Source organism: Syngnathus typhle, linkage group LG6 (genome assembly GCF_033458585.1).
Source record: "Syngnathus typhle isolate RoL2023-S1 ecotype Sweden linkage group LG6, RoL_Styp_1.0, whole genome shotgun sequence".
NCBI lineage: Eukaryota > Metazoa > Chordata > Actinopteri > Syngnathiformes > Syngnathidae > Syngnathus > Syngnathus typhle.
The window spans coordinates 5,079,705-5,103,925 of NC_083743.1; the positions used below are offsets into that span (position 1 = coordinate 5,079,705).

At 44.0% G+C, this 24,221-nt stretch overlaps 4 protein-coding genes across 6 annotated transcripts in view; 1 reads left to right on the top strand and 3 right to left on the bottom strand.

Moving 5' to 3' along the window:
- Window positions 1-72: 72 nt before the first annotated feature.
- Window positions 73-16,326, bottom strand: exoc3l2b (exocyst complex component 3-like 2b). Its single transcript, XM_061281474.1, has 24 exons — window positions 16,132-16,326; window positions 12,680-13,135; window positions 12,346-12,584; window positions 9,088-9,356; window positions 8,761-9,012; window positions 8,478-8,596; window positions 8,293-8,407; window positions 7,866-7,976; window positions 7,342-7,442; window positions 7,164-7,280; window positions 6,909-7,050; window positions 6,689-6,811; window positions 6,474-6,629; window positions 6,279-6,400; window positions 4,926-6,199; window positions 3,713-3,810; window positions 3,369-3,503; window positions 2,764-2,912; window positions 2,526-2,662; window positions 2,340-2,433; window positions 2,078-2,201; window positions 1,561-1,778; window positions 1,305-1,485; window positions 73-1,170 (listed from the first exon to the last, which is right to left on the bottom strand). Exons 2-15 carry the CDS (start codon window positions 13,108-13,110, stop codon window positions 5,872-5,874), a joined length of 2,625 nt encoding a protein of 874 aa, XP_061137458.1. The 5' UTR covers window positions 13,111-13,135; window positions 16,132-16,326; the 3' UTR covers window positions 73-1,170; window positions 1,305-1,485; window positions 1,561-1,778; window positions 2,078-2,201; window positions 2,340-2,433; window positions 2,526-2,662; window positions 2,764-2,912; window positions 3,369-3,503; window positions 3,713-3,810; window positions 4,926-5,871.
- A 1,661-nt stretch (window positions 16,327-17,987) lies between these two features.
- Window positions 17,988-20,161, bottom strand: LOC133155892 (claudin-7-like). Its single transcript, XM_061281547.1, has 7 exons — window positions 20,024-20,161; window positions 19,701-19,912; window positions 19,071-19,293; window positions 18,847-19,011; window positions 18,690-18,771; window positions 18,490-18,615; window positions 17,988-18,355 (listed from the first exon to the last, which is right to left on the bottom strand). Exons 3-7 carry the CDS (start codon window positions 19,285-19,287, stop codon window positions 18,250-18,252), a joined length of 696 nt encoding a protein of 231 aa, XP_061137531.1. The 5' UTR covers window positions 19,288-19,293; window positions 19,701-19,912; window positions 20,024-20,161; the 3' UTR covers window positions 17,988-18,249.
- Window positions 20,162-20,198: 37 nt separating this feature from the next.
- LOC133155885 (presenilin-associated rhomboid-like protein, mitochondrial) lies at window positions 20,199-23,014 on the bottom strand. Of its 3 annotated transcripts, none has more exons than XM_061281529.1 (10): window positions 22,889-23,014; window positions 22,190-22,391; window positions 21,971-22,111; window positions 21,845-21,893; window positions 21,654-21,749; window positions 21,424-21,573; window positions 21,260-21,330; window positions 21,080-21,181; window positions 20,906-21,003; window positions 20,199-20,779 (listed from the first exon to the last, which is right to left on the bottom strand). In XM_061281529.1, the coding sequence occupies exons 1-10, from the start codon at window positions 22,963-22,965 to the stop codon at window positions 20,656-20,658; spliced, it is 1,110 nt and encodes a 369-aa protein (XP_061137513.1). In that variant the 5' UTR covers window positions 22,966-23,014; the 3' UTR covers window positions 20,199-20,655. The 3 variants fall into 3 exon arrangements, with proteins under 3 accessions (XP_061137513.1, XP_061137514.1, XP_061137515.1); XM_061281530.1 differs by having other exon boundaries at window positions 22,190-22,388; window positions 22,889-22,990; XM_061281531.1 differs by lacking the exon at window positions 21,845-21,893 and having other exon boundaries at window positions 21,680-21,749.
- A 984-nt stretch (window positions 23,015-23,998) lies between these two features.
- nova2 (NOVA alternative splicing regulator 2) overlaps window positions 23,999-24,221 on the top strand; it is a 34,879-nt gene continuing 34,656 nt past the window's right edge. The window contains exon 1 of the mRNA XM_061281516.1: window positions 23,999-24,198. Coding sequence (XP_061137500.1) covers window positions 24,183-24,198 — 16 coding nt within the window. The 5' untranslated portion in view covers window positions 23,999-24,182. The remainder of the gene's footprint in view (window positions 24,199-24,221) is intronic.

A 24,221-nucleotide genomic window follows, 5' to 3' on the forward strand; every position in this document is an offset into this window, starting at 1 on the left:
CGCATAATTCGACGTAATAAAACGTCAGCTGGTGGAACTGCGGTCATTTATGAGGAATGAAATAAGGAACAATTTGATAGACAGAATCTGTTTTTATTGCCGTTAATCAATTTACATAAATCCACATATACAAAGTCAACAGAAGAGGAGTCAGTAAACTTTCATTTAAGGTTTTATCTTGGAAAAAGTGCCTAATGGTGGGCAGATAGCTACTGAGTAACTCGCTCTTAATTTTCAGCGGAATGTTTATCAACAGCAAATATTTCCATTGACAAGAATCAATGTCGTTCACTACGAATAAATTATGTGAGTTAAAATCGTATTTTCCACTTTTGATCTCTGAAATTCCAACTACACAGCAAAAACTGGAGTGTTGAATCAACTCCCACAGAGTCAATTTTAACACTTTTTGCGGGTTTATATAGCTCCACACTCTACAGAGTTAAATTAACACTTTCAAAATAGTTAATTATTTAACACTATACCTAGAGTTACTTTTTAACTCCCTAGACTGGGTTGAATTAACACTATATCGAGTTACATTAACACTATATCAGAGTTACTTTTTAACTCCCTAGACTGGGTTGAATTAACACTATATCGAGTTACATTAACACTATATCAGAGTTCCTTTTTAACTCCCTAAACTGTGTTAAATTAACACTATATCGAGTTACATTAACACTATATCAGAGTTCCTTTTTAACTCCCTAAACTGTGTTAAATTAACACTATATCGAGTTACATTAACACTATATCAGAGTTCCTTTTTAACTCTCTAAACTGGGTTAAATTAACACTATCGATTTACATTATATCAAAGCTCCTTTTTAACTTCCTAAATTGGGTTAAATTGACACTACATAGTTAAAAAAAAAAAAACAGTACAATACAACCATTAAAATGACAATTCCAAGAAAAATGCATTTTCAAAAACACAATTTATTTTAACTTTTCCCCCAATGCAGTCAGTTAAAACATGAGGGTAAAACTTTGAAGGCATGGTGGTGTTCAACAAACATCTCTGTAAATAGCTTTTTTGTCAAAAAATAAACGTCATCTTCAACCAGAAGTACATCATCTATTTGACAAAAGACTGGCATGTCTTCCTCCATGGAACTGCAAACAACAAGTCCACCTTTGTACTCAACACCATCGACTTTAACCCAACTTTAAAAAGAAAAAGAAATACACAGAATGAACGAACAATTGAAGTCCAGTAACATAAAATCAATCGGTCTTTATTAATCACAAGACTATTGAACTGTAATTGCTTATAACAAATTCTATCGAACAAAACTCACTTGGTGCCTCATCAAGTTCACTTCCTGGAGACTCTGCGGCCTGCAGCATTCGGCGCAGCTCAGGTGTTGGGGTGAGCCGCTTGGCCTCTTTGATGACGTTATCTCTGAAGAACGGATCCCATTTCTGGAGCAGCAGGTTGGAAACCTCCTCTTCAAACAGGAGTGTGAAGTCTTGATTCATCTATAAGAAAGCAAATGTACTACTACCACATTCAGCACATTTCAAGGCATTCTAAAAATCCCATTTCATACTTACCAATCCCTTTGTATCCAGGAATCTTGGGAAGATGGAGAAGATATCTTGAGTTTTGTCTGAGTCGTGGATGAGTTTTTGGCGATTCTGAAAGGTCTCTCTCATCTTCAGAAAAATTACGGAACTGTCTGTTGTATGGTTGAGCAAGGAGATGGCTTCCTGGTATGCATCCCCATCAAGCTGCTGGTCAACAACAATGGACCTGCGCACATTTGGGCCTCCTGAAAAAAAGCACACAATTCTTTCAAGAAAAAAAACAAGAAACACCCTAGATGAAGTTGTAAGAAAGAAAGAAAAATGAGGGGTACTTAGAGAAAGAAAGACAGTTGCGTAGAGAGAGAGATAGAGAGATAGAGAGATAGATAGATAGATAGATAGATAGATAGATAGATAGATAGATAGATAGATAGATAGATAGATAGATAGATAGATAGATAGATAGATAGATAGATAGATAGATAGATAGATAGATAGATAGATAGATAGATAGATAGATAGATAGATAGATAGATAGACTGACCTCCTCCTGGGGAAAAGCCAGTGGGGCTACTTGTAGATGCATGTCCTCTTCGAATCTTTCTCTGAATCGTTTTCAGACGCCAAGAAATGTATCCGGTGCTGCTTGCAGCATCATAGAAATGTTCCTAAAATGGAAATACATTCAAAATTAATGTGATGTCAACCTCATAAGCTACTGTGAAATTTCAGAATCTAAATGTTACTGTAATGTAGACAAAACATGAAAATTATGTAAACAGATAGTACAATAATAATGACTATACATAGCCTTTCTTGGAGTATGGGTCTTTGAGGGACGGGAACACTGTCACTATCCCAAGAGCGTACTCTTCTCGAACAGCTTTGCTGGGGAGTTGCCTGAGAAAAGATCAAATTAGCATTAATACAAGGGCCAAGTAGTTAACTTGTTAATAAAAAAAGGATAGTACAGACAAATAGAACACACATACCCGTGTTTATCAATCATGTGTGCCACTATTATATTGACCAACTTTCTTCTGGTAGCATCTGTTAGAGTTTTTGTTGTGTGATACTCTTGGAGGACCTCTTCACCACCTGAGCTGGTACCAAGGACATCTTCAATCAACTTTGAAAAAGAAGCAAAAAAACAAATGTGATAAACTGCCTTTCTAGAGTTTAAGGATGACAAATGTTGATTTTAAGAAACCTGTGAGTACTTAGCACAACCTTTCTAGCAGATGCTGCAGTAAGTGGGCCCTCAAGTCTTGGTTTCTTCCTAGGAACCTCATCTAGGAGTATAGTTGATGTACTTGCACATGAACTGAAGCTTGAATCAGAATAATCGGATGGAGAGGACAAGGAGCAATCGGAAAATTCTAAAAAAAAAAAAAAAAAAAAAAAAGAAGGGGGGTGGGGTGTTTATTTGCAGTATACAAAAAGTCATAGAAGATTTTTGATCTAACCAAGCCAACGGCACACCATAGACTCAACTCATTTAATCAATTGATTCTCAGTCTTGATAGGCAATTCAGAAATATTTTCAGAAATTGTTTTAAAGGCATGAATTAGATTAATCAAAAATACATTTGGTATTCATATTGGATTTATGTCAGTTAAAATGACATTTAAACCATTTAATAAAAGTCAGGCTGAATGTCCCTGTTGTGTAACCACAAAGAATGATATTGAATATTTGATCCACCTTTAAGTGTATTAAATGACTTAATTCTGAAAACATTAAATTGAAATTGTTTACTGTATTTCTGTACTTATAAATTTGCATTAGTGTTTTACACATTGCATTATGTAATTTACCCCTTTACATTTCTCACCGTCATTTGAGAAAACTGATAGAGTCACATTGCCTTGGCTGACAAGGTCACTGAAAATGTCCTCATCAACTTCTGTCCCTGTTGCATCTTTGTACACTAATTTTGCGTCAGGTGGCAGGCAAAATCTCTCGATGACTGGAAAAGACAAGATACATCTGAGTGGACCTTTAAGATAGCACTGATCTTGCCTCATTTCACATTCAATAATTTAATCCACCACTGTAAACAAATTCAGAGATAATCCCCTGCATAAAATACATTCCCTTTTCAGTCCAAATCTTAAAAGAAAGGGGCGTTGTTCTGCCCTTTATATCAAACCAAGCATAAGTAAAACAAAAACAAACCTTTGTCATGGAACTGCACAAAATCAAAACATCCATCAACCTCATCCAACTTCACATACTTCTGCTGTTGGCAATACCGAACCTGGATCAACATTTTTCTGAGACATGCAACAACAAACAAATGTCAGTAAACACTTAACATGCAAGAAATAATTATTTAACACTCACATAAACGTTGTGTATCATGCAAGAAATTGTTTCATTATTAATTTCACTGCATGTCTAAGATTAAACACATTCAGCAGCTGCTGGGAGGCTGTTAAAACATGCCACAGCAGGCCCAGTGGAAACGCTCTCATTGATGAACGTGGCAGCGACTAGCTGTAGTGACTGCAGCACATGCTACCGTAATTAACATTTACATTTGAGGCAAAACTGATTTATTAAAACATTCCCCTCTGTTAAAAGCTGGTTTTCAGCGACCAAACAAACACAACACAGCACCAGTAAAGTTGACCCTTTATAGTCTGACTGCCCACTACATTACCTACATTACCCATTAATCAGAGTTATTAACCACACCTGTATGATCAGAGCCTCGGACACTCGTCTCGGTGCAGTGGCACAGGGAGTCTGCCACACAGGCACCCAACTGCAATTGTTTAGGCTAATTATTTCACTCTAGCCGTGGCTCCTACGCAAAGTGCGGGGTTTATTGCATGAATTAACTCCTCACTTCGTGTTGGAGCCAAAGTTCATCCTGTCGGGGCTTATTTCTCCATAACAACCTCTGAACTGTTTATCCCTTACTTATTCTAGAGGGTTATGGTTAGGATTAGGGTTAAGGTTAGATTAATGGACGCAGAAATTAACAAGTGTATGGTCGGAGAAATGGGAAGAGGGAGTATTGGGCAGTCGGACTGATGCCATGCATGCACCCGCCATGAACTTCAAGTTAGCTTTTTAACATGTGCTAACGTTAGCCCCAAACTATATTCGACAGTTAAATATGAAGCCTTGTTTATACAACCTCTCAAGCACGCGTGAGACTTGGTAAAATGCAAAGGATAACATAGGAAACCGTTTTTTTATTAATGTTTATTTTTTAGCAAGTGGTAACGTTAGTGGTGAAGTTAACATTGCATTAAAAAAAAATCAAAACGTTCGCTGTCCAGTGCCAACCACAAAAAATGCTTAGCAAAGTTACATAAATATTCTCAGCAGACGTTTAATTCAATGTTATTGTTCCTACAAGTTTGATTTTGTAGCTTACCTCGTGTAAAAGTCCAACTCCGCATCCATTCCTGATTCCAGCAGCGAAATAAACGACGGTTGACCACGCCACCACGCACAGGAGACTATTGATTGATGCACGGGTTCACCCTGCTGAAAGCCCAGGGGCATAACACATGGGGTTACCTGGACTGAAGCCCAGGGGCCTATCAAGCAAGTTAACTCGGCCGAGATGCACTTTACATCTCTACAGAGTTGATTTGCTTAGGTTGGAATAACTCTGTTAAATAACTCCAACACTGAACACCATTTTAATCAGAATGTGTTAAAATGACACTTTGAGAGTTGAAATCAACTCTGACATGTTTAACCCTGAAATTTCAACACTCCAGTTTTTGCTGTGTACAAATCTGCGTGTACAATAAAAGGTAATCATTAGAATGTCAGTTAATTTGTTTTTTCTGTGGGGGTTTTTGCACTACATCTCAATTACTGATCATAATTAACCACCCAAACATCATTTATATGTGGGTTACACATTCCCTTCCATCTCAGTTTTAAATACAATCAATATGACGTCATCTAGTACCATGATTCATATTTCTAAGCATTCTCTTTTTCATGTGCAACAATATAAATGAGAAGAAAAAGAAAGACAGAGATCCTGCTGGCTAAAGTGCTCCCAAGAAAGTTAAGAATGATGATAAAAAGAAGAATTCTCATTATCAGTCACATTAAAATAATCCTCTAAGACATTGGGAAGCGTCAAGAAGTGTAGTTTGCCACAAAAGCTCCTTATTATTGCATCCATTTAAAAAAGGCATTAGCTAGCTTTCTTTCTTTAATGTGGTTCATTCTTAAAGCCTTTCAGAAAAGTTTAGCTTTGCTTAGTTTACCATGAAGGTGGCTTGAGGAGAAAAAGAAATTGTGGAGGAATCTCATCCAAAAGAAAGCTTTCCAAAAGTCTTTGCGATCTCGCCTCCACTTCAGAGCATGTCATCGCCATTGTCGTGCGTCGACGTCCGAGCCTTTCGTCCACGGGGTCGCAGTGTAGCGTAGCAGGAGGAGGCGGCGAGGGCCACGCGGCTCAGGCCCACGTTCAGGCAGTGAACCTCGGAAGTCACAGGCACCTCGGAGAAGAGGGCGCGGTCCCGGGTAATACGGGCAGGACCCGCGGCACCGCCCTCTGTGCCCGTGCCTCCGTCGCCCGCCCCCGCGCCGCTCTCGATGTCCTTGACGATGTTGAGGATTTCCTGGCGCTCGCGTTGTCGCGTCATGCCGCGGATGTTCAAAATGGCCGACACGTGCTTCTTCCTGGAAAGGGGTAAACGAAGCGTTCACGGACAAATAATGGAGTCGTTGCCAGTCAACGTCAGTCCGCATGTCGACTCACCTGATGTCTGGAAACTCTCGGGCAAGAACTCCCACCTCCATCTGAATAGAGGGAATATCCTCGAGTTGGATGATCTCCGAGATGTGAGACAGAGCTCCATCCAACCAGCTTGACGGAGACTCCTGACACACAAAGAATAATTTTAATATATTGTTGGTATTTATTTTATTTTCTTGTGAACAGCAACGCACTGACCAGATCCTTGAAGAGCACTTTAATCTGCCGTCCTTCATCCCGGAGCCGTCCGGCCATCCTCTTCCTCTTCTTCAGCGACGTGCAGATGATCCGCCCTCGCATTACCGAGCGAAGGTACTCCATCAGGACACGCCGGTGAACTTCCGCCACAAGGAGCTAAACGCAACAATCAGTTACATCACCACACAATGCACGAACAATATTTGTGTGTATACCTGGTAAGGTGGTTCATCCATCCTGTGATATTTTTTAAAGTGTTCCTTGATCACCGCTTCGATTTGTTCGTACGCCTCCGTGTTGCTTAGCCACTTTCTCTTCACCAAGCGCTCAAAGAAGGGCTGAAGCACAACACGCACACAAATTCTGAATATCCTTTAACATGCTCTTAGTGAAACTGACCCAAGAAACACACTTGGGTCAAATGTGTGTGGTTACCCTGATGTGGAGGAAGAGGCGTTCCGAGAGCACTCGCACCCCCTGCTGGACGATGTGGTCGAGCGCTTTGTTGGCGCGCCGCAGGGACTCATCGCTGGCTGTCGTCAATGTCTCGCGAGGAACGCATCGCTGAACGAAACCTCTGCGCGCACACACACACACACACACTGGTTAAATCATCAAAAATCAAGAAGTCTCATTTTTTCAGGACTATAATGAAGGAGTGTGGTGTGAGAGGAAGTCCAAAGTGAAAACCTGAAAGGTGGGCAGCAGTTGACAAGTGCCACGGTTTTGGATACATAGCCGTCCTCATGCTCTCCAAACATTCCGTTCTGCATCCCCTCGTGAAAAAGATCCACTTTACGCTGGAAACTGAGAGCCCACATCATCAATGACAGTGTGTACATGTATGTGTGTGTGTTTTTGTGTGTACCTGTAGAGGAAGTCCGCCAGGCCGTTGAGGCTGCACTGAGCTACTCGAGAGCCCAAACTTCTGTTGATGGTGGCGGAACGTTCCAGATCAACTTGCATCCTCTGTTATAAATAAATAATGAAAAATATTTACTGTGTATTTGGGACAAATGTATCTATGGAAAGAAAATCTAAATAAAAATATATGTGTATATATAAGGATAATATTTTTATTAAATTGAAATTTGTTGCAGAAATCCAAAGAAAATTCTAAAAAAAAAAAATTGGGTTGTGTACTTTCTGTGGCCACGAAGAGGCGCATCTGCTCCCATAATGATGATGCCAAGTGTGTGTCTGTGTGTGCGTAAGAAAAGGAAAGCTGCACATGTTGACTTTGGCACTAGCTGGAGGACAACGTCAGATGATAATCAGAGAACAAAACCCAGCGGAATGCACCTTTACGTAACAACACTTGGGAGACTAAACAGCTTGTGTGTGTGTGTGTGTTATCACAACAACAAAGAGGGTGGCGGGGGGGCTTGTCACCTGTATGATGGTTTTTGCCAGAGGGATGTGGTACTCCTCCATGTGCAGTGTCTCCACCCACCTCTTCTCCTCTTCGTCCAGGACTTGACTCAACTCGGTGGTCACTTTAGCCTGCAGGGACGAGCCAATAGTTAAAACAAACGCACCTTGACAGCCAGCTTTTCCTCTCCTCGACCACAAGGTGGCGCCAAAGCTGTATTTTTGCATTAGAGATTACTTTGGCTTGATCACAAAATAGGATAGGGTCCATTCCGCCCAAAAAATATCTTCACTAGCTCGCCAATGGAAATTTAGTAGAACCTTTTCAGAAATTTACCATAAATTGTCCAACCCTAATTGACCCACTCAGAAATTCCAAACTCAGAACCCCCCCACGTCCAATTGATCAAAAGTCAGCTTTTTTGTGTGGTTGTCTTATGCGTCTCACCCTGACTGAGTTGAGGCAGTCTTGTTCCAACCTGTCCACGACATCCGAAGCAAGCAGAGGTCCCAGCTGGGAGCCTCTCAAAGGATCCGACACACACACCTTTGCCAAAACATCCCTAAAACACACAAACAATAATGAATAAGCGTGGACACACACGCACGTGTGATCCATGTGTGTGTGTGTACCTGTTATATATGTTGTGTAGCCAGTCCAGCAGTGAGTAAATGTCGGTGATCTGCAGCTGCTGCTTGGTGATGGCCTGCAGACGCCTGGCAACCGCCTGGTGGTAGCTTTGTAAGTACACCTGAATGGTCATGGGTCGAAAATTGAAACATTTGAAAGAAGAAAAAAAAAATGTCATTGATACTATAGGTCTTTAGGGGAAAAAATAATGATGCAAAAAAGTCACATGACTAAGGACCGCCAATCTCGAACGTCCATGCCTGAATCCCTTATTTCCCTACTCACCTGCATCGCCTGATAGTCCTCGGGGTAGATGTTGACCACGTTCCTCTTAGCGGCATCTAAGTCGTCCACCACGCGAGCCCGGATGCGGTCCAGGTACTTGGCCAGATCCCCGGCTGTGAAATCAGCTTTTTGAGGAAGCGATCCATCGGCCGCATCCTCCACTGCCTCCCTCCATCGCCGCTTCAGTTGCCGCGGTCTCGGTCCGCCCGTCGAGGACCAGTCCACATCTACCAGCTCCTCCTGCTGCAGGACCTGCGTGAGATCCCATAAAGTTTTTAGAACTCATTCACTCTTGCTTTGTCACAACAAAGGCTTCGGTGCCCTCACCTGAACCACCAGGCCGAGGTTAGGCCCGGCGGTGGGCGAACGTAGAGACTCCCGGACCACCGCCCACAACTCCTTCTGCAGCTCTTCGTACAGCAGCTCCACATCTTTGGCCTTCCGCCGCCCGCCGTCCTTCACGCTGCCAGCCGGGCTGCCCGACTCCTCCGGGGACGGGCCACCCTCGGGCCCGTTACACTCCTGCTCCAGCTCCAGGATGTGACTGTCGGCCAGGAGGAGATCCCGTTTCTTCACCAGCTGAAGGATCTCCAGCACTGGAGGATGCAAGGACATGAGGAAACAAGGAGATGAGGAGAAAACGGGGACATATGGGGACAATGTACACGTTGGACCTAATTAGTATGTGTGTGTGTGTGGGGGGGGGGGGGGGGGCAGGGGAGGATGTGCAGATGTGATGTTTGTCTGGCTCAGCGTCCACAGAGGAAGACAGGATGGCACACACACACACACACGCACACACACAGGAAGAACATGCGTCGAACGGAACAATGCGGGCCCAACATGGCAGGTTTAAATGTAGAATATTTTTACTCGTATCCACTTCCTGGTCATTTTTTAAAGGGGACCTATGATGTCACATTATTATCTAACAACGAGTTGAACGGTTAAGTTCACAAAATGTGTACATGGATCCTTTGTGTGACTCTTTCATTCTCCCTGAGATGAATACCGATATGTAATATGGCGAAAAAGCGCTGAGGTCAGCACAAACAGTGCTGGGCCACTGTAAGGTGATATCAGCAACCTTCACTCCAGACAAGACACGCACGCACGCGCACACGTGTATGTCATAGCGGTGCGCCAACAGAGCTTTTATTGTTCCGCTGCAGGAAATGGTTTCCATCTGGGTGGGTGATGCCCCACCCACCTTCACCTGCTTCCTCATACCGTCGTCGCCATACACTAAATTGAATTTATGGACAGCTGAGTCAGCGTTTCCTTCGGCGGCCACCGGAGGCATCCTGGTGACAGAGTGTTCAGAAATGTAAATGTGCTCTTGTATAAAGTACTTGAAAGCAGTATTTGAGTAAAATAAAAATAAATAAATAAATAAATAAATAAATAAATAAATAAATAAATAAATAAATAAATAAATAAATAAATAAATAAATAAATAAATAAATAAATAAATAAATAAATAAATAAATAAATCTAGACTGTTTACCGTTTTTTTCCGTGTATAGTGCGCAATATTTTACTAATTTATTGTCCTAAAATCTGGGGTGCGTATTATACATGGGTACAAAGAAAAAAAAATTTAATTTTTTTTTTTTTTTAATTTTTTTTTTTTTTTTTTTTTTTTAAATAAAGTCATGGTACAACAAAACCAACAACAGGACTGACCGACAAAGTCGTGGCACAAAAAGACAGGGTGACATTACCAAAGACAGGAACAGAATGACAGTAACACATGCAATGATCCAACGGTGAGCGAGGGGCAGACAGGACTTAAATACAAAACACGTTACATCGATTGAGGTGACACAGGAAGAGCGGGGTGACACGAACAGAAACTATGGCAACCTAGACACATAGCAAAACTGGGGACGAGACATGACAAATCTCCCCCGAAATAAAACTCACCTTTCTTCTTGTTTGTTGTCAATCGCGCATCGCATTCAGCCATCCTGCCCAACACACTTAGTAAAATTCATAATTGACGACACATCGTTTGATGCGATGGTGCAATCCTCGATGGTGTGTTATTGTCAAATATTGTTTGGTTTTTAATCTCCATCGCGGACCGGACGTCATACGGAGGCCGCCATTACAGATGCGCAGAACGGTTGCGCAAGACACGTCAGCTATACAAAGAGCGAGAGTTCAGTTCTCCACCTATTAGTTTCAATTCACAGTTTAATTAGCAGTTTCAATCAGCAAATAACAAAATGCGTATTACAGGTAATATTTTATTTCACAACACTTTGCCTTGTTCCTTTCGTCTCTGCTGTTCATTTCAAACACGCTCCATACGACCGCAATGCTCTTGTATCAGACGCTCGCTCGATCACCTGCTAGTTTGCCGTCTGTCACTATGTACCCTACACAAATCCGAAACATTTGTTGCGGCTCCGAGTCACGACGAGGGGCAAGTTTTGGTTTCCAAGGTTGTTTTTATTCCTCTTCAACGTATCTCCCATACAGAGCCGCCTCATTCCCCTGCGCACGGAGCGCGGTGGTGCGTTTAGGGGCAGTCGGAGAAATCAACGCCAACAAAAAAAATGACATCCAGCCTAGTTAAGACCATACCAAAGACTTTAAAAATGGGACCCATTGCCTCCCTGCGTGTGTGACGATCTTTGGGACTTAAAAAAAAAAAAAAAAAAAATTTAAAAAAAATTTAAAAAATTCATAAAAATTGGGTGCGTATTATACATGGGTACAAGCTTTTTTCCAGCATCAGCATGCCATTGTTAGGGGTGCGTACTATACATGGGGGCGCACTATACACGGAAAAAAACGGTAAATTATGTTCAAATTTTGTGGCGTCATCTCAAGGCCACAGACGTCCTTCATACTACAAGGACGGACTTTGGATGGTGCCGCCTTTCTGTTCTCTAAGGCGTGTTAGGAGTGATTAACGAGTAGTCAAAGTTTTATGGCGGCGATGACCTGCGCCGAGGCAATCATTGACCGGCCCCATCAAACGGAATGTGAGAGTCTTATTCGCAATTGGAACTTACGCAACCGGGAACCAGATAGAACACCGCGATGACTCAGTAGAAACGGTTAAGGGAGTTTTAAAGTTCAGATTGACTTTTCAGATTTTACTGAAAATTTTAAAAGAAATTTACACGAACCAGAAAATGACAGATTAGCATTCTTATCAACGTGGCCATCAAAAGCCTGCAGAGAACTTCATCTCTTCATCTTTGCCTTCTTCACGCTAACGCGCATGACCACAACAAGCACGACAAAATCTTGTTGGTTCTTGTCTGCTTCTAAAGGTCCTCCAAAGGACACTTCTAGCTGGTTGGCTTTCACTGTGGCGATAGCGTGAAAGGGTAGAAAGTGGCGCATCCCTGCCCGGCTCCTGGCCGTGTGTCAACAGTACACAACCCTGATGAAGGTGCAAACAGGATCGTGTTTGGAAATCACACATCAACACACGTCAGTGCTGATGACAACAAGCCCACGCTTGAACGAACATTCCCAGTAGGAACAAACACTAGGAGAACATCTAGAACACTCCTGGTCAAAATAAACAGTAGAAGAAGATCTAGAACAATCCCATGGATTTACCTGACAGCGGCTCCCTGGGCTTGACTTCCACTTGGGGCTCCTTGCGCACCAGCTGGTCCTCGGGACCCTGCAAGGAGGGATCGGCCCCAAGCTCTCGCTTGGTCTTGCCGAGGCCGACCATCTTCATGAAGGACAGGCGGCGGCTGGACGAGTCGCACTCGCTCTCGGAGCAATTGACGTCACCGTTGGCCAGAGTCTCTTTACGGAAGCTGAGGGTGTCACGATATTTGCCTGCAAACCTGCGAAGGACACAAAGATTATGCCGTTACTATGACTGTTCCCTGTATCTGTGCCTGCAAAAGTCTGACGCAAAGTTATGCTTGAGTGTGTTTACTTCAGTAGACTTCCTTCGGAGCTCCTGCGACCTCTCTTCTTCTTGTCCGCCGGTGACGGCGTCCCCTGCGGCGACGGCGTGCTCTCCTTCCCTCGCCCCGACAACCTCAAATTCTTCCCTAGCTTCCCCAAACTCTTCAGGGGCGACTTGATGAAGGATCCCTTCCCCGAGCCCCCTTTGGCTTTCTTGCCCTCGTTGGCCTCGTTCTCCTCCTCCTCGTCCTCGAAGGGGTTGCGGTCCCCGGGAACGTTGCCGTCCAGGAAAGATCCGCCCGCCGACCAGGATTGGTCGCCGCGGCTGTCGTCGTCGTCATTGTCAAAGGGGTTGTGGTGGCGGGGGTTGATGTTCAGGCTCATTCTGCGAATGAACAAGGCGTTGTCCAAAGTGGGGCCACCTTTCAGGCGCACCGGGAGGTTCTTGAGGATGGGCATGGTGGAGCTCGGGGCGGGGAGGAACCTGCAACGTGGTTTTAGTTTTACTTATTATGTCGAGGTTATCATAATAAACTGGTGCGATTGCATAAAATAAATATGTATGTACACACCCCGCTAACAATATGTCGTAAAAAGGCGTACACACACACACACGCCACAACTTAGAATGTATTTGTGCGCATGTGTGTGTGTGTGCAAATATGTGCATATGCGGATGTTGTTGTCATGTAGTCAGTTTCCAGTCCCACCAGTGCAGGACACACTGCTGTTGCCAGAAATAGACACACACACACAAGCGCGTACACACACATACATACACATCATCCACTAGCACACACACACACAGATGTGTCAATGCAAAGCGGGAAACAATTCCACGGCGTGGCTTCCATAAATACCCAGCAGCCTCGGCGGCAGGCCAGGAAATACACGCCGAGCCACCGCGCTGTTTTCTTCAAGAGGGTCGCAGGGCATCGCGGAAGCGTGCCGACACAAACAATGAAGCGGAAAGGACAGCGATAGTGTGAAGGACATCAACAGACGGCTGGGCGCAGGAAGGGGGCGCCATTGAGACGCTCCCCGTGCCAGGGCGGTGGTGCTAAGGTGTTTAGCTACCTTTTTCAAGACCCTGACAATCACTAATGTTCAGAACTGCTCCACACCAACTGTGAGCCAAGAGGTTGTTATCTTCCAATATCACAAGACACAAACAGGAAACCAGGAAGAGAAGATGATAGCCAATCAGACGACAGCCCAAAACAGCCTTGGCCTAACTAACGTGTGTGTATGTGTGTGTGGCGGGCGGGTGGGGTTCTATGACTAATGACAATATAGATAAGTCGACGATGTCAAAGGAAGCAGACAGCAACACACAACAGGCACATAAGTCATAAACATTTCCTGTAAAGTTTATCATCACTTCCTCTTCAGTGCTCATCTTTTATTTGTGCAGCAAACACACAGCAGGGCGTCACATGTCATGTGACGTGTGAAAGTGACATTTCGCGACGAGGGGGAAACGGCCATTTGTTGCTATGGCGATGCGGACGGATGCTTTCGAGGAGCGTTATCTAACAGCCGAGATGAAGAATTTTAACTAAACAAGAGCCAAAATAGCAGACTTCCTCTGGGTTTTTTTTTTTTAGCATGGCTTCTTGGGATTTTTTGGGAGTCTACTCATGATAGACATGGCTACCAAATTCCATGTTGCTAAGGCAACCTGGTTTTAGGGGCTGAACTCTGGGAGGCATTTGCGAGTCAATTTAAAAAAAAAAAAGAGCAACAAATTATGACAAATAAAATCTTGTGCATTTATGACTTACAAAACCTGATACTCCCAGCCACATGATGACTGCAGCCTGCAGTCTGACATTCCTACAGGATCAACGAGTCATTCTTTGGGATCTTTGGTGACTTTGGCCAGCATCAAAACGTGAATAAAAACATCTGCGGCCAAACCCAATGACGGCCATACTCAGGAAGTCTGTCCAGTTGAACCTTGGTGATGTCATAGGACAGCATGCCCCGCCCACAATCACTGTAAATTGCATCCTGGCTGTCAATCATTCATCCTAACGGTGGAAATATTTTTGAAATGATTAATCATATAATTTTTTGATATTACAAAAAACTAACATTTAAACTGGGGTGTGTAGACTTTTTATAACTACTGCACGTCAGTGTGTTGATTTCAGTCGGGTGTGTCGGCGTTCAAAGTCCGCATTGAGTTAGCGCGGGGTGATGTGGCCTAAAAGCAACTTCAACAATCCTTTAATATATTACATGTGATAAGAAATAATTCTGACAAATATGATTTAATGGCTACAGACAAAGAAGCAGATACTAGCAGCTGCTGGTTAGTTAGCTGTAGGGTCAACTCTCAGCTACCGAGGTCACACGAGTTCAGCGGAAAGTTCTTTGATTTTCACGAGGAAGTGAAACATGCCAACATAAGCAAAAAGAAAACAACCCCTAGGGAGCTCTTTTTCTTTATTTAAAAAAAAGAAAACATTCTTTTGAGTTCTTTCTGGCTCATTCATTCATTCATTGGTTCATTTCTGGACAAAAAGGCAGGAAATTGAGAGATGAAAAACGACGGATGTCAACTTTCAACTGGCTTTTCTTTCATGTGCCAGCAAACAGTGCACATTTTTAAAAAAAAAATCAGCGTGAACATGCCGTTGAAGGACAGACGACACACACACTTTTTGTCTTTCCTTGACAAGTGCGAAAATTCCAGGGAATGTTTTGTCTGAGTCAACTGGCATGCAAACAAGCTCCATTGTCCATCACAGTCAATCATTTATTCCGCGTGTCAGCCTGCATACTAACAGTTTTATTTGTCACACCAGTTTTTTGTCAACTTTCCTCTAGACACCCGAACACACCACCAGCACCAGACACATCATTAGGTACGCCTTAAAAAGCATGACAGCAACGATACCCAGAGGATTAACAATATTATGCTTGAAGTGTCTCAACCTTTATCATCCATTTTTCGATTGGCTCTCGTTGGACGATGTGTCTAATGAAATTTCTCGTGAATATTCTTGCATTGAGCTTTTGAGGGCAAACACATTGTTAGCCATTTCCCTTCAAGTGCCTCACACACAATAAACATCAAGTAAAGGTGACAACTCAAATAGTTGCTATGATGCAAATAAAAAGCTTAAGCACGCCTGTCAATGATCAACATGTAGTTAATCTACAGGTCAAGTTTTCCATTATATTGAATTCAGACAAAGATCATAATATACCACATTTAAACAAAATAATGTTAATCTTAATGAAATATTAATGACAGTGTTGCGTTCACTGACTGATCATTCCTGTCGAAATTTGCTAAATATGATTTTAATTGTGAGCCTAAATGTAAATGTTAGTCGTGCAATTAAGATAATTATGTTATGCGAAGCCTCTCTAACAAACTACGCGTATTTTAACTCCTTTTTGAAAGTCTTTTAACTCTTAATTGAAAGACAACAAGGTGAACGATAGGGTTCGAACACGCTCACTCACCGCTGCGAGCCATGTTGGCGGCTCAGTGGTTCAAAAAGGCTCACGAGAAGAAGGAGGAGGTAAAGAACCTCAATACGTTTCTCGGGGAGAAGGTGGCTCGGTATGGTTCCCTCGTGGAAGAAGAAGTAGAAGAGTGGCACAAAACTGTGCGCCGTGCTGCGTTCACAGCTACTCGGAAATGTCCAAAATAAAGTTGGGTGACGATGAGTGACACCTCTACTTCCTGTCTCTGGAGGTCACATGCTCGTCCTCTAAATGGACCACGCCCACTACACCGGCAGGAAAAGTACAATGCGTGTGTATGAATGTATGAGGAGTTGATGATTGATGCGCGCGCACGCGCACACTTATAAATAACATTTAATTATGAAATCTAATTTCAAATGGATGGTTGAGTGTGACTGTGCGTATAACGTAAAGCAACAATTTATTTCTCCAGTTCATCTTTACACTTTCACTACTTTGCCCTTATGACATGTTGCGTAACACGGCTCCACATGCACATGCGCGCGCACACACGCACGCACGCACCCACACAAACGCGCTCACACATTTACACGCACACGATGCAATAAGACCTAAAACATTTCACTTTGACTCGCTAGAAATATTAGCCTTGACTTGAAACCTCAATTTGGAACCCTAACGCTCACTTGAAACCCTAATTAGAAGCCCTAATTTGACACCCCAATACTCATTTGAAAATTTTGCATTGACTTGAAAAGCCAATTAGGAAGCCTAACCGTGACCCTGAAGTATAATCTAACACCATAAAAGCTATTTGAAAGACTAACCCAGGCATGCAACATTATTTTTTAAACAAAACAATACTTTAACAGTCTAAACCTGATTCGAAACCCTAATTTGACGCTACAACGTTGGTTCAAAATGCTAACTTGACACCCTAACCTTGTTTGAGAGCCTAACTTTGACTAAAACCCTAATCGGCACAGTAAGCCAAGCTCAAAACCCATCTTGAAGCCGTTTAAAGTCCTGCATTGGGTCCATAATGTGAATCAACCAATGAGCACTCGGGCATTCATTGATCAGCCAATCGATGAAAAGAGGGAACTTTTTACCTTTCTTCTTGTGTTGTGATGATTAGAAGAACATTCCAAGATGTTTCCTCACGACTCCAACATTTCCCTGACAAGTGTGCGTTTGTGTATCCAAGCTAGGTTCTGGTCTGGAGTGTTGGTTCTGGTCCTGGTGCCTCACGGTCTCCTCTGGTTCCCGGTCGGGCTCTCGGAAAGTTGTGCTACTCATTTCCTGTTTGCTTTATTTTCTAGCAGCAACAGGAAATGGTCATGCTTTCCTCTTCCTCCCCTGTTGACACACACACTTGGACAAACACACACACACAAGTGTGTCTATAAATAAACGTGATGCATATACAGTAAGGAGCTCGAAATAGACTAAACAATGATGTCACATCATGAATGGAGCATCCCTGGGGGTTGCTACAATATGCTGTGATTTGATTTGATGTACCTAATAAAGTGTCTGACTTGAAACCCTAATTTGACACCCTAATGAATGGAAATCCTGATTGAAACAACCTCACCAAGTCAATGAAACCTAAAACAGGTTTGAGAACTGTTATTTAAACTTCAACCCTAACTTGAAACAATAACTCGAAATCCTAACCCTTGAACTGTGTTTGAAAGCCGACTTTGGGACTCAAAAGCTGGCTTGAAACCATTAATGTCTTGAAACCCAACGCCCCCCAAAAACATCCGCCATTTTGACAATTTTAACAGCACTAATATGGGCCGATTAAAATGTCAAAAATCCTTGAAACCGTATTTTGACACCCCAAACTTTGTTTGAAACCAAATGTCAATAATGCCTTTGTACATCTTGAAACAAAAGTTATGCAGTTCCCACAAAGATCTTTAATATAAAATGAACATGAAACATTTTTATCACTAAACAGATTATTCTACGACCAACTTCAATAAAATTGCTAACCATTCATTTATATACACCAAAAAACGTGCATGATCTCCACCATGACGTACGTAATACAAAACTCAAATCTTAAAATGGCAACTAAAACATGCAAAGCTCAAAATGACCATTCCTGCTGGAACCGCAATGATGCATTCAAAGGCCGCCTCACACGTAAGCTTTGGTGTTGTCGTTGCCGTCTGAAGCGTGCGCCGCTCTGTAGATGTTCACATTATGACCTTGACTGCTTTTGGAGTAGTTGTACGACAACTGTCTGGGGGGACAAATGATGTCATCACAAGATATTCATGAATATTCAAATACTGGAATAGGAACAAAAAGAATGAGTGGTCTAGTACCGCCCCCTGTGTGCAGTAAGGTGAACTGCAGGGTGGATTTAAAGTGTACCTTGCATTTGGGAAGGATGATAATGAGGAAGAGCTCCCCCTGTAGGAGCAACAAAGCATTGCACCTGCCATCAGCGCCAGACCGGAACCTGCCCAGCCCAGGTAGAGACCCGTGCCCAGCTCGAACCTGCAATGGACGCAGGTCTCCATCGTCATCGGTGTTGGCATCACCATAATCATCATCGTGAACACCCTCGTCACCTGACAGCACCGAATAACGGATTGTAGAAGTCATGGATCACGCTGCCAGCATACCAAGACACGGCGATCAGGGTGGACACACCTGTGCAGAAAGACAGACGGACAGTCAGACAGACCGCCACGGGTGTGCTGACATTTGCCCCTCGCGTCCGTTCACCTGACAGGATGAGCATGACCCCTCCGCTCAGAAGAAACTGTCCTTTAACTTGTGGAGAACCTCCGCCCACCTTACTGCACTTCAGACCCAAAATGGACACAATGATGGCGGCCAGGCCCACCACCAGCGATGACATCATCAGAGCGCGACACACCTGCACGTGCACTGCCGAGACACAAAGGGTGATGACAACAGCGGGATGTTAAAATGGCGCAGTGACCGACCTGGCAGGCCGAGGAGCGTCTTGAACTTGTTGCACTGCAGCGATCCCAGCGAAGTGGCGGCGCAGCTCATCCAGAGGCCCTCATACTGCCATTGGCTGGTACTCAGAGACTCCGCCTGGCTACGCACCTTCCACAGCTGCGACGACGTGCAGCTGGACTGAAGGCACCACGACAGCACGCCCGCTACCAGGCCACAAATCTGAAGGCCCGTCGACATGATGCGCTGCACAGATTTCAAAGGACATGTCTCTCGTTTTGGTGACACTCAGTTGCATCTAACGGAATTAAAAATAATTCAGCCTTCGATGCCAGTTTGATGTCGCAACAAGAAATTTGGCAGACATTTCTGTTGAGTCGATGACTCACAAAAAAAAAATGATCAGGAAGGCCATGCCTGAAAACGCTCAGAAAGCCTGCCCGGGAGATTTTGCTAGACCAAATTGGACTTTTTTTTTTCCAGAAGCTAAATTGTTAAAAAAAAAAAAGTTTAAAAAAGTGAATTGTTAAGACCTCAAAGCAGCAAAAATTTGGCAAATGGTAAGTCTGCAGTCGAGTATTGGGTTTCTCGAAAAAAGCAATCCGGTTCCAATCTTGAAAATAATGAAATGACCCAAATGGTCAAGTTCTTACCGTTCGTGTAAGTCTGGAGTTGGAGTAAGAACGAGGAATTTATGATCTTCTCCCGCAGTGTTTTCGGGTGACCTGTGCGATGCGATGTGAAAGTTGATGTGAGGCCTTGAGGCTCTGAGCCGCGTTTCGGGTCGACGAACTCTGTAGAAGGCCGACCCTCTGGAACGCACGTCACTGTTTACCCGCCAAAATCGTAGTTTCACTGTAAAACTCTGCAGCAAGCTCAAACACAAACATTTACTTCAGATTAGTACAATTAAACAAATTGGAACTTCATTCAAGTTCTTAAACTGGATTTTTTTTTCTCCATACTAAAAACCCACCTTGTGAGAGAACCGGTTTGTGGACTTCAGACTGTCAAACAGATTTTGTTTGCAGGTCATCTGCTGTCAGTCAACGTTGATTCCTTCCAGAACAACACTTAAAAAAAATCACGTGAATGACATACAAAGTTTAATGGTGATTTATGTTAAAAATAAGTCAAGATTTTCCGGCATGTTTTGGTTTTCTGGCTTCACATTGTGCCTTTATTGGTGTAGCATAAATACATAAAACAACATTATTAATAAATGTCGCCCATAGGGTGAGTGGCTATCTTGCCAAAGTGCCACGCCACGACGTGACAGTTTAACAAGTCGATTTGTAAAAAGTCGCCAACCCAGACTTCTATTTGACATATAACTCAAAATGGTTTAATCCAAATACATTTATGACCTTGTTATTGATTAACTGCTAAAAGTCAAGGTCAACCCTTACCAAAATAGAATTCGCTTGTACTTTGGAAAGACAATCGGGAAAAGAATAACAAAGCTTGACGATCATGTTACGAGACAACTAGACGTTTTGACGTATTATTGAGGAAGTAGGTTGGACCTGTACAGAAACTCTCAAATTTAAAACAAGTATTAATCAAGTCTGGAGAACTTAATCGTTCCCATGAGTCCATTCAAACGTCCTACGCGGCGCCTCCTGGCTCGCCTCCGTTTCCGCCACCTCGACCGGTCCGCAGCTCGTGCCAAATTTTGACAAAAGGCTCGCGGTTCTTCCAAATGAGCTCGTGTCCGAAGAGGATGTACCAACTGGAGGAGGGAACAGTTTAGATGGAAACACTATTTCACCCACAACAGTTTGAAGCACAAAAAGGCGCTTTTAGCACAACCATGTGGAGGGAATGTGTACTGCAGCATAAACCACTTTGGACTCACATGCCAAACATGGCACCTCCCAGGTGAGCCGCGTGATCAAAGAAGCGCCAACCCAGCACCAAACCAGCCGCATCCATGGCAACAATCGCCTTTAATGCCTGCAACAGAGACAGATTGACAGACGAGTGAACGGAGGACAAGTAAGCAGACAGACCACCAGAGTGAGGGTCTTACGTTGGCCGCAGTGAACGTGAACATCGGGAGGAAGATGATGGCCAGTTTGGCTTCAGGCATTTTCGTGCAAACTGCAGCCAGGATGGTCATGATGGCGCCTGACTGAAAACACACACATCGTGTGTCATACAATGTACTGACATATAATGACAAGGCTTCATCGCGCAGGAAATGACTCACCGCTCCCAAAGAAGGACCAAACCTCCCGGTGGCCATTTTGCTCACGTAGCTGAAAAAGCTGGAAATCACACCTGAGTCCGGCCCACACACACATAACCAGATCAGAAAAATGTATGTAAAGGTAAATTGGCTCAAAGGTCATGTGTGTGTGTTTGCGTCATTACCGGCCGACAAGTAAACGGCCACAAACTGCTCCCTCCCCAGCATGGAGACAGCACTGGTAGAGAAGCTCCACAGCACGTACATGTTGGCGGCCATGTGGAAGAAGGACACGTGGCTGAAGGTTGACAGCAGCATGGGCGAGCACAACGTCTCTGGAGTCAAACACACACGTATGAACATCAATAGGAATTTGACTGGTCTGAGAAAGTGCCAATAATGATGTTCGTCTGACTGGAGGCAGGGTCTGCGGTGAAGTACTTGAACATGGAGCGCTGGAGCCACGGAAGTCGCCAGCAGCAGAACACCACCACGTTGGCGGCCAGGATTGCTGAGAGACAAACGCAACAGACATCATGAAGAAAAAAAAAAAAAAAAATTGTGACAAGACACGCAAACAGGTGAGACACTTTGCAGTCATCTCACCTGTGACTGTCTTCTGTCCCTCACTCAAACTGTTCCACCATTGGTTGACCTAACATATAAGTAGCCAATCAGAGTTGTGATCAAAGCACGAGTAGGCGGGGTATGGATGTCAATCAATTTGCTTACCTCCTTGCGGACGTCCCCTCGCTTCTGCGGCCGCACCCTTTCCAGCCAATCGGCTCGCAGATCGTCATAGTAGCTCCGCACGCGGGACTTGAGGGACTCGTACTGCCAGATGGCTGCTGAGCCGAAGGAGCAGCCTGTAAACTGACAGGAAGTCAGCACAAGTGTCGCTTGGAGGAATCGATGTATTGTAATGCCCCGGTGCCTGTGGTGCCATCTTACCCCCACGGTGAAGAGCAATGGGCGCACCAGCCGGCCAAAGTCTCGTGGTGAACTAGAAGACGGAGGAGGAGGAGGAGGAGGCCGGTGGGACGCCGTTTCTAATGAGTCCAAATGTCCAAGTTCATTCTCTACATTTTTGCTCTCAGGTTTTCTGGCGACTTTGCGAAAACCAGAACGTTGCTGAAAGTTGTTAGCCCACCTGCTAGACACAAAAACAACAACAAAAAGAACTCATGACTGGTCCATAGTCTGGATCTGTCAAGAAATTTGGAAAAAAAATTAGGTGAAGACAGTGCGAGAGTGGGTAATTTAGAAAATGTCTCCATTCATTTCAATATAAATATTATATTTATAATTATAGCAAAAGTAGAACTTTTCGAAAAGTGAAAAATGGTTCCCAGGTGCTGAAAATTTGAAGTTGAATGGTCTGCATTGGGGGGGAAACGTCAGTAGTAATAATGAAATTAAAAGAAAAAAAAAACCCTCTCCTTAGTATTTACAAATTTTACTATTTCCACACTTAATAATAAACTCCGCAGACATGTCAAAGTTACTTTACAAACAAGGCAACCTCTCAAACAATCCATCATTTGGCAGCTGGCTCGCATCCGTTTTAATTCCACTGCTTAAAATTGAGCAGCGGGGGTTCGCCTGTGTGCCAGCCAGCCAAGGATCTCTCCATTCGGCCACGTTCCTCACCTGCCTCCCCTTAAACTCCGGAAAACGTTCTCGCCGCTCCGAGAGAGCAAGACGGCGTAGGTCCTCCACGCCGCCATGTTGGAGCGACTATTCACTTCCGGGTCAGAGAGCCAACAACTGTCAAGCGCAGCTCGAGGATGGAGGTTAGCTGTCTAAACACAGCGACCCCATGAGGAAAACTCTTAATCAGGCGGACTATGTGTTAGAATAGGCTTCTCTGGCACATTTTATTTGTTAATTGAGGGGTCGCTAGGAGAAAAAACGGTTGAAGTTGTGACTACCAGGATACTTATTTTACCCGGAAGAAATAATGGTGGAGAAATGAGCTTTCCTAAACTGAGGACTCAGCGCTGCTCTTGCGCATCTTTACCTCCAGATGGCGCCAGAGGATGAACATCTGCTAGTGGAATCTCCAGACTTGGAACTGAACACTACCTGCACAGATGTTTTTCCGAGTCCAAATTAAAACACTTCTTGTCACATCCTGTGTTGACTAAACTACAGCTTTTAGACTAGAAATATTTTTTTTCCGAGCAGACACGCTGTTGTGCTTTTCGGACTCTCCCTGCGTTCAGTACAAAGCGACACAGGTGTCAAACAAGAGCTACAAATCAACATTGGTTAAAAAAGAAAGCCTAAACGAGTGTCTGGCTGGCGCGTTATATCTACCCACCGTCCCATTTGACTTTTTTTTCCCACATGGCGTCTGGTGAAACATCTGGACGGAGCCTGGGAAGGCAAAGGTGCCCATTGGCTATGCCGACCCCAAATGAGCTGCGACGTGGTCCGCTCTCACGCCCTTGCATTCTTTCCTGGACGTGGGAAATCACGCTGCAGAGACACCACATGCTTTAGAAACATGTTTTCAAAAGTCACTTATTAAAACACACCTTAGTGTCAAGAAATGCATCTTCCAGCAGAGCTCAGTGGTGCCCCGGATGTTGTGGCAAAACATGGCACAACACTCAGAGTGTATAACTCTGAATTGGAACTGCTTCAATATTTGCGTACATTTTTGCTACGTCGTGGGCGTTCACCGAATGTGCGTGTGTGTGTGTGCGTGCGCATGCAGGCAATGTCACCTTGACTACAAGCTCCAGGAGGCGATGAGGGTACATCTGTGCACTGGACAGAGGAGAGAGAGAGTGATTGCCTGTCCGTTTGAGTGTGTGTGCGTGTGCATGTGCGTGTGCGTGACAAACAGCCGGAGAGGAAGAGCGAGGAGGCTGACTCGCTCCCGGTGGTAAGATCGAGCGGCGACCGGAGATTCACCTCTCTTGTCAGCGGCACCGACATGTCAACGCACTCAGGTGGGTCACTTGACCAGTCCCAT

Excerpts from the sequence above, each read along its gene's own strand:
- exoc3l2b (XM_061281474.1), bottom strand. The coding sequence starts at position 13,110 with ATGCCCATCCTCAAGAACCTCCCGGTGCGCCTGAAAGGTGGCCCCACT. Across the intron at positions 12,585-12,679 it reads TCCGAAGGAAGTCTACTGAA|GTTTGCAGGCAAATATCGTG; the intron begins GTAAACACACTC and ends TGTCCTTCGCAG. Across the intron at positions 7,443-7,865 it reads TGGCAAAAACCATCATACAG|AGGATGCAAGTTGATCTGGA; the intron begins GTGACAAGCCCC and ends TATTTATAACAG.
- LOC133155892 (XM_061281547.1), bottom strand. The coding sequence starts at position 19,287 with ATGTCGACGGGCCTTCAGATTTGTGGCCTGGTAGCGGGCGTGCTGTCG. Across the intron at positions 18,772-18,846 it reads GGTCATGCTCATCCTGTCAG|GTGTGTCCACCCTGATCGCC; the intron begins GTGAACGGACGC and ends CTTTCTGCACAG. Across the intron at positions 18,616-18,689 it reads CCGTTATTCGGTGCTGTCAG|GTTCGAGCTGGGCACGGGTC; the intron begins GTGACGAGGGTG and ends CGTCCATTGCAG.
- LOC133155885 (XM_061281529.1), bottom strand. The coding sequence starts at position 22,965 with ATGGCGGCGTGGAGGACCTACGCCGTCTTGCTCTCTCGGAGCGGCGAG. Across the intron at positions 21,894-21,970 it reads GAGGGGACGTCCGCAAGGAG|GTCAACCAATGGTGGAACAG; the intron begins GTAAGCAAATTG and ends CTTATATGTTAG. Across the intron at positions 21,750-21,844 it reads GGGACAGAAGACAGTCACAG|CAATCCTGGCCGCCAACGTG; the intron begins GTGAGATGACTG and ends TTTGTCTCTCAG.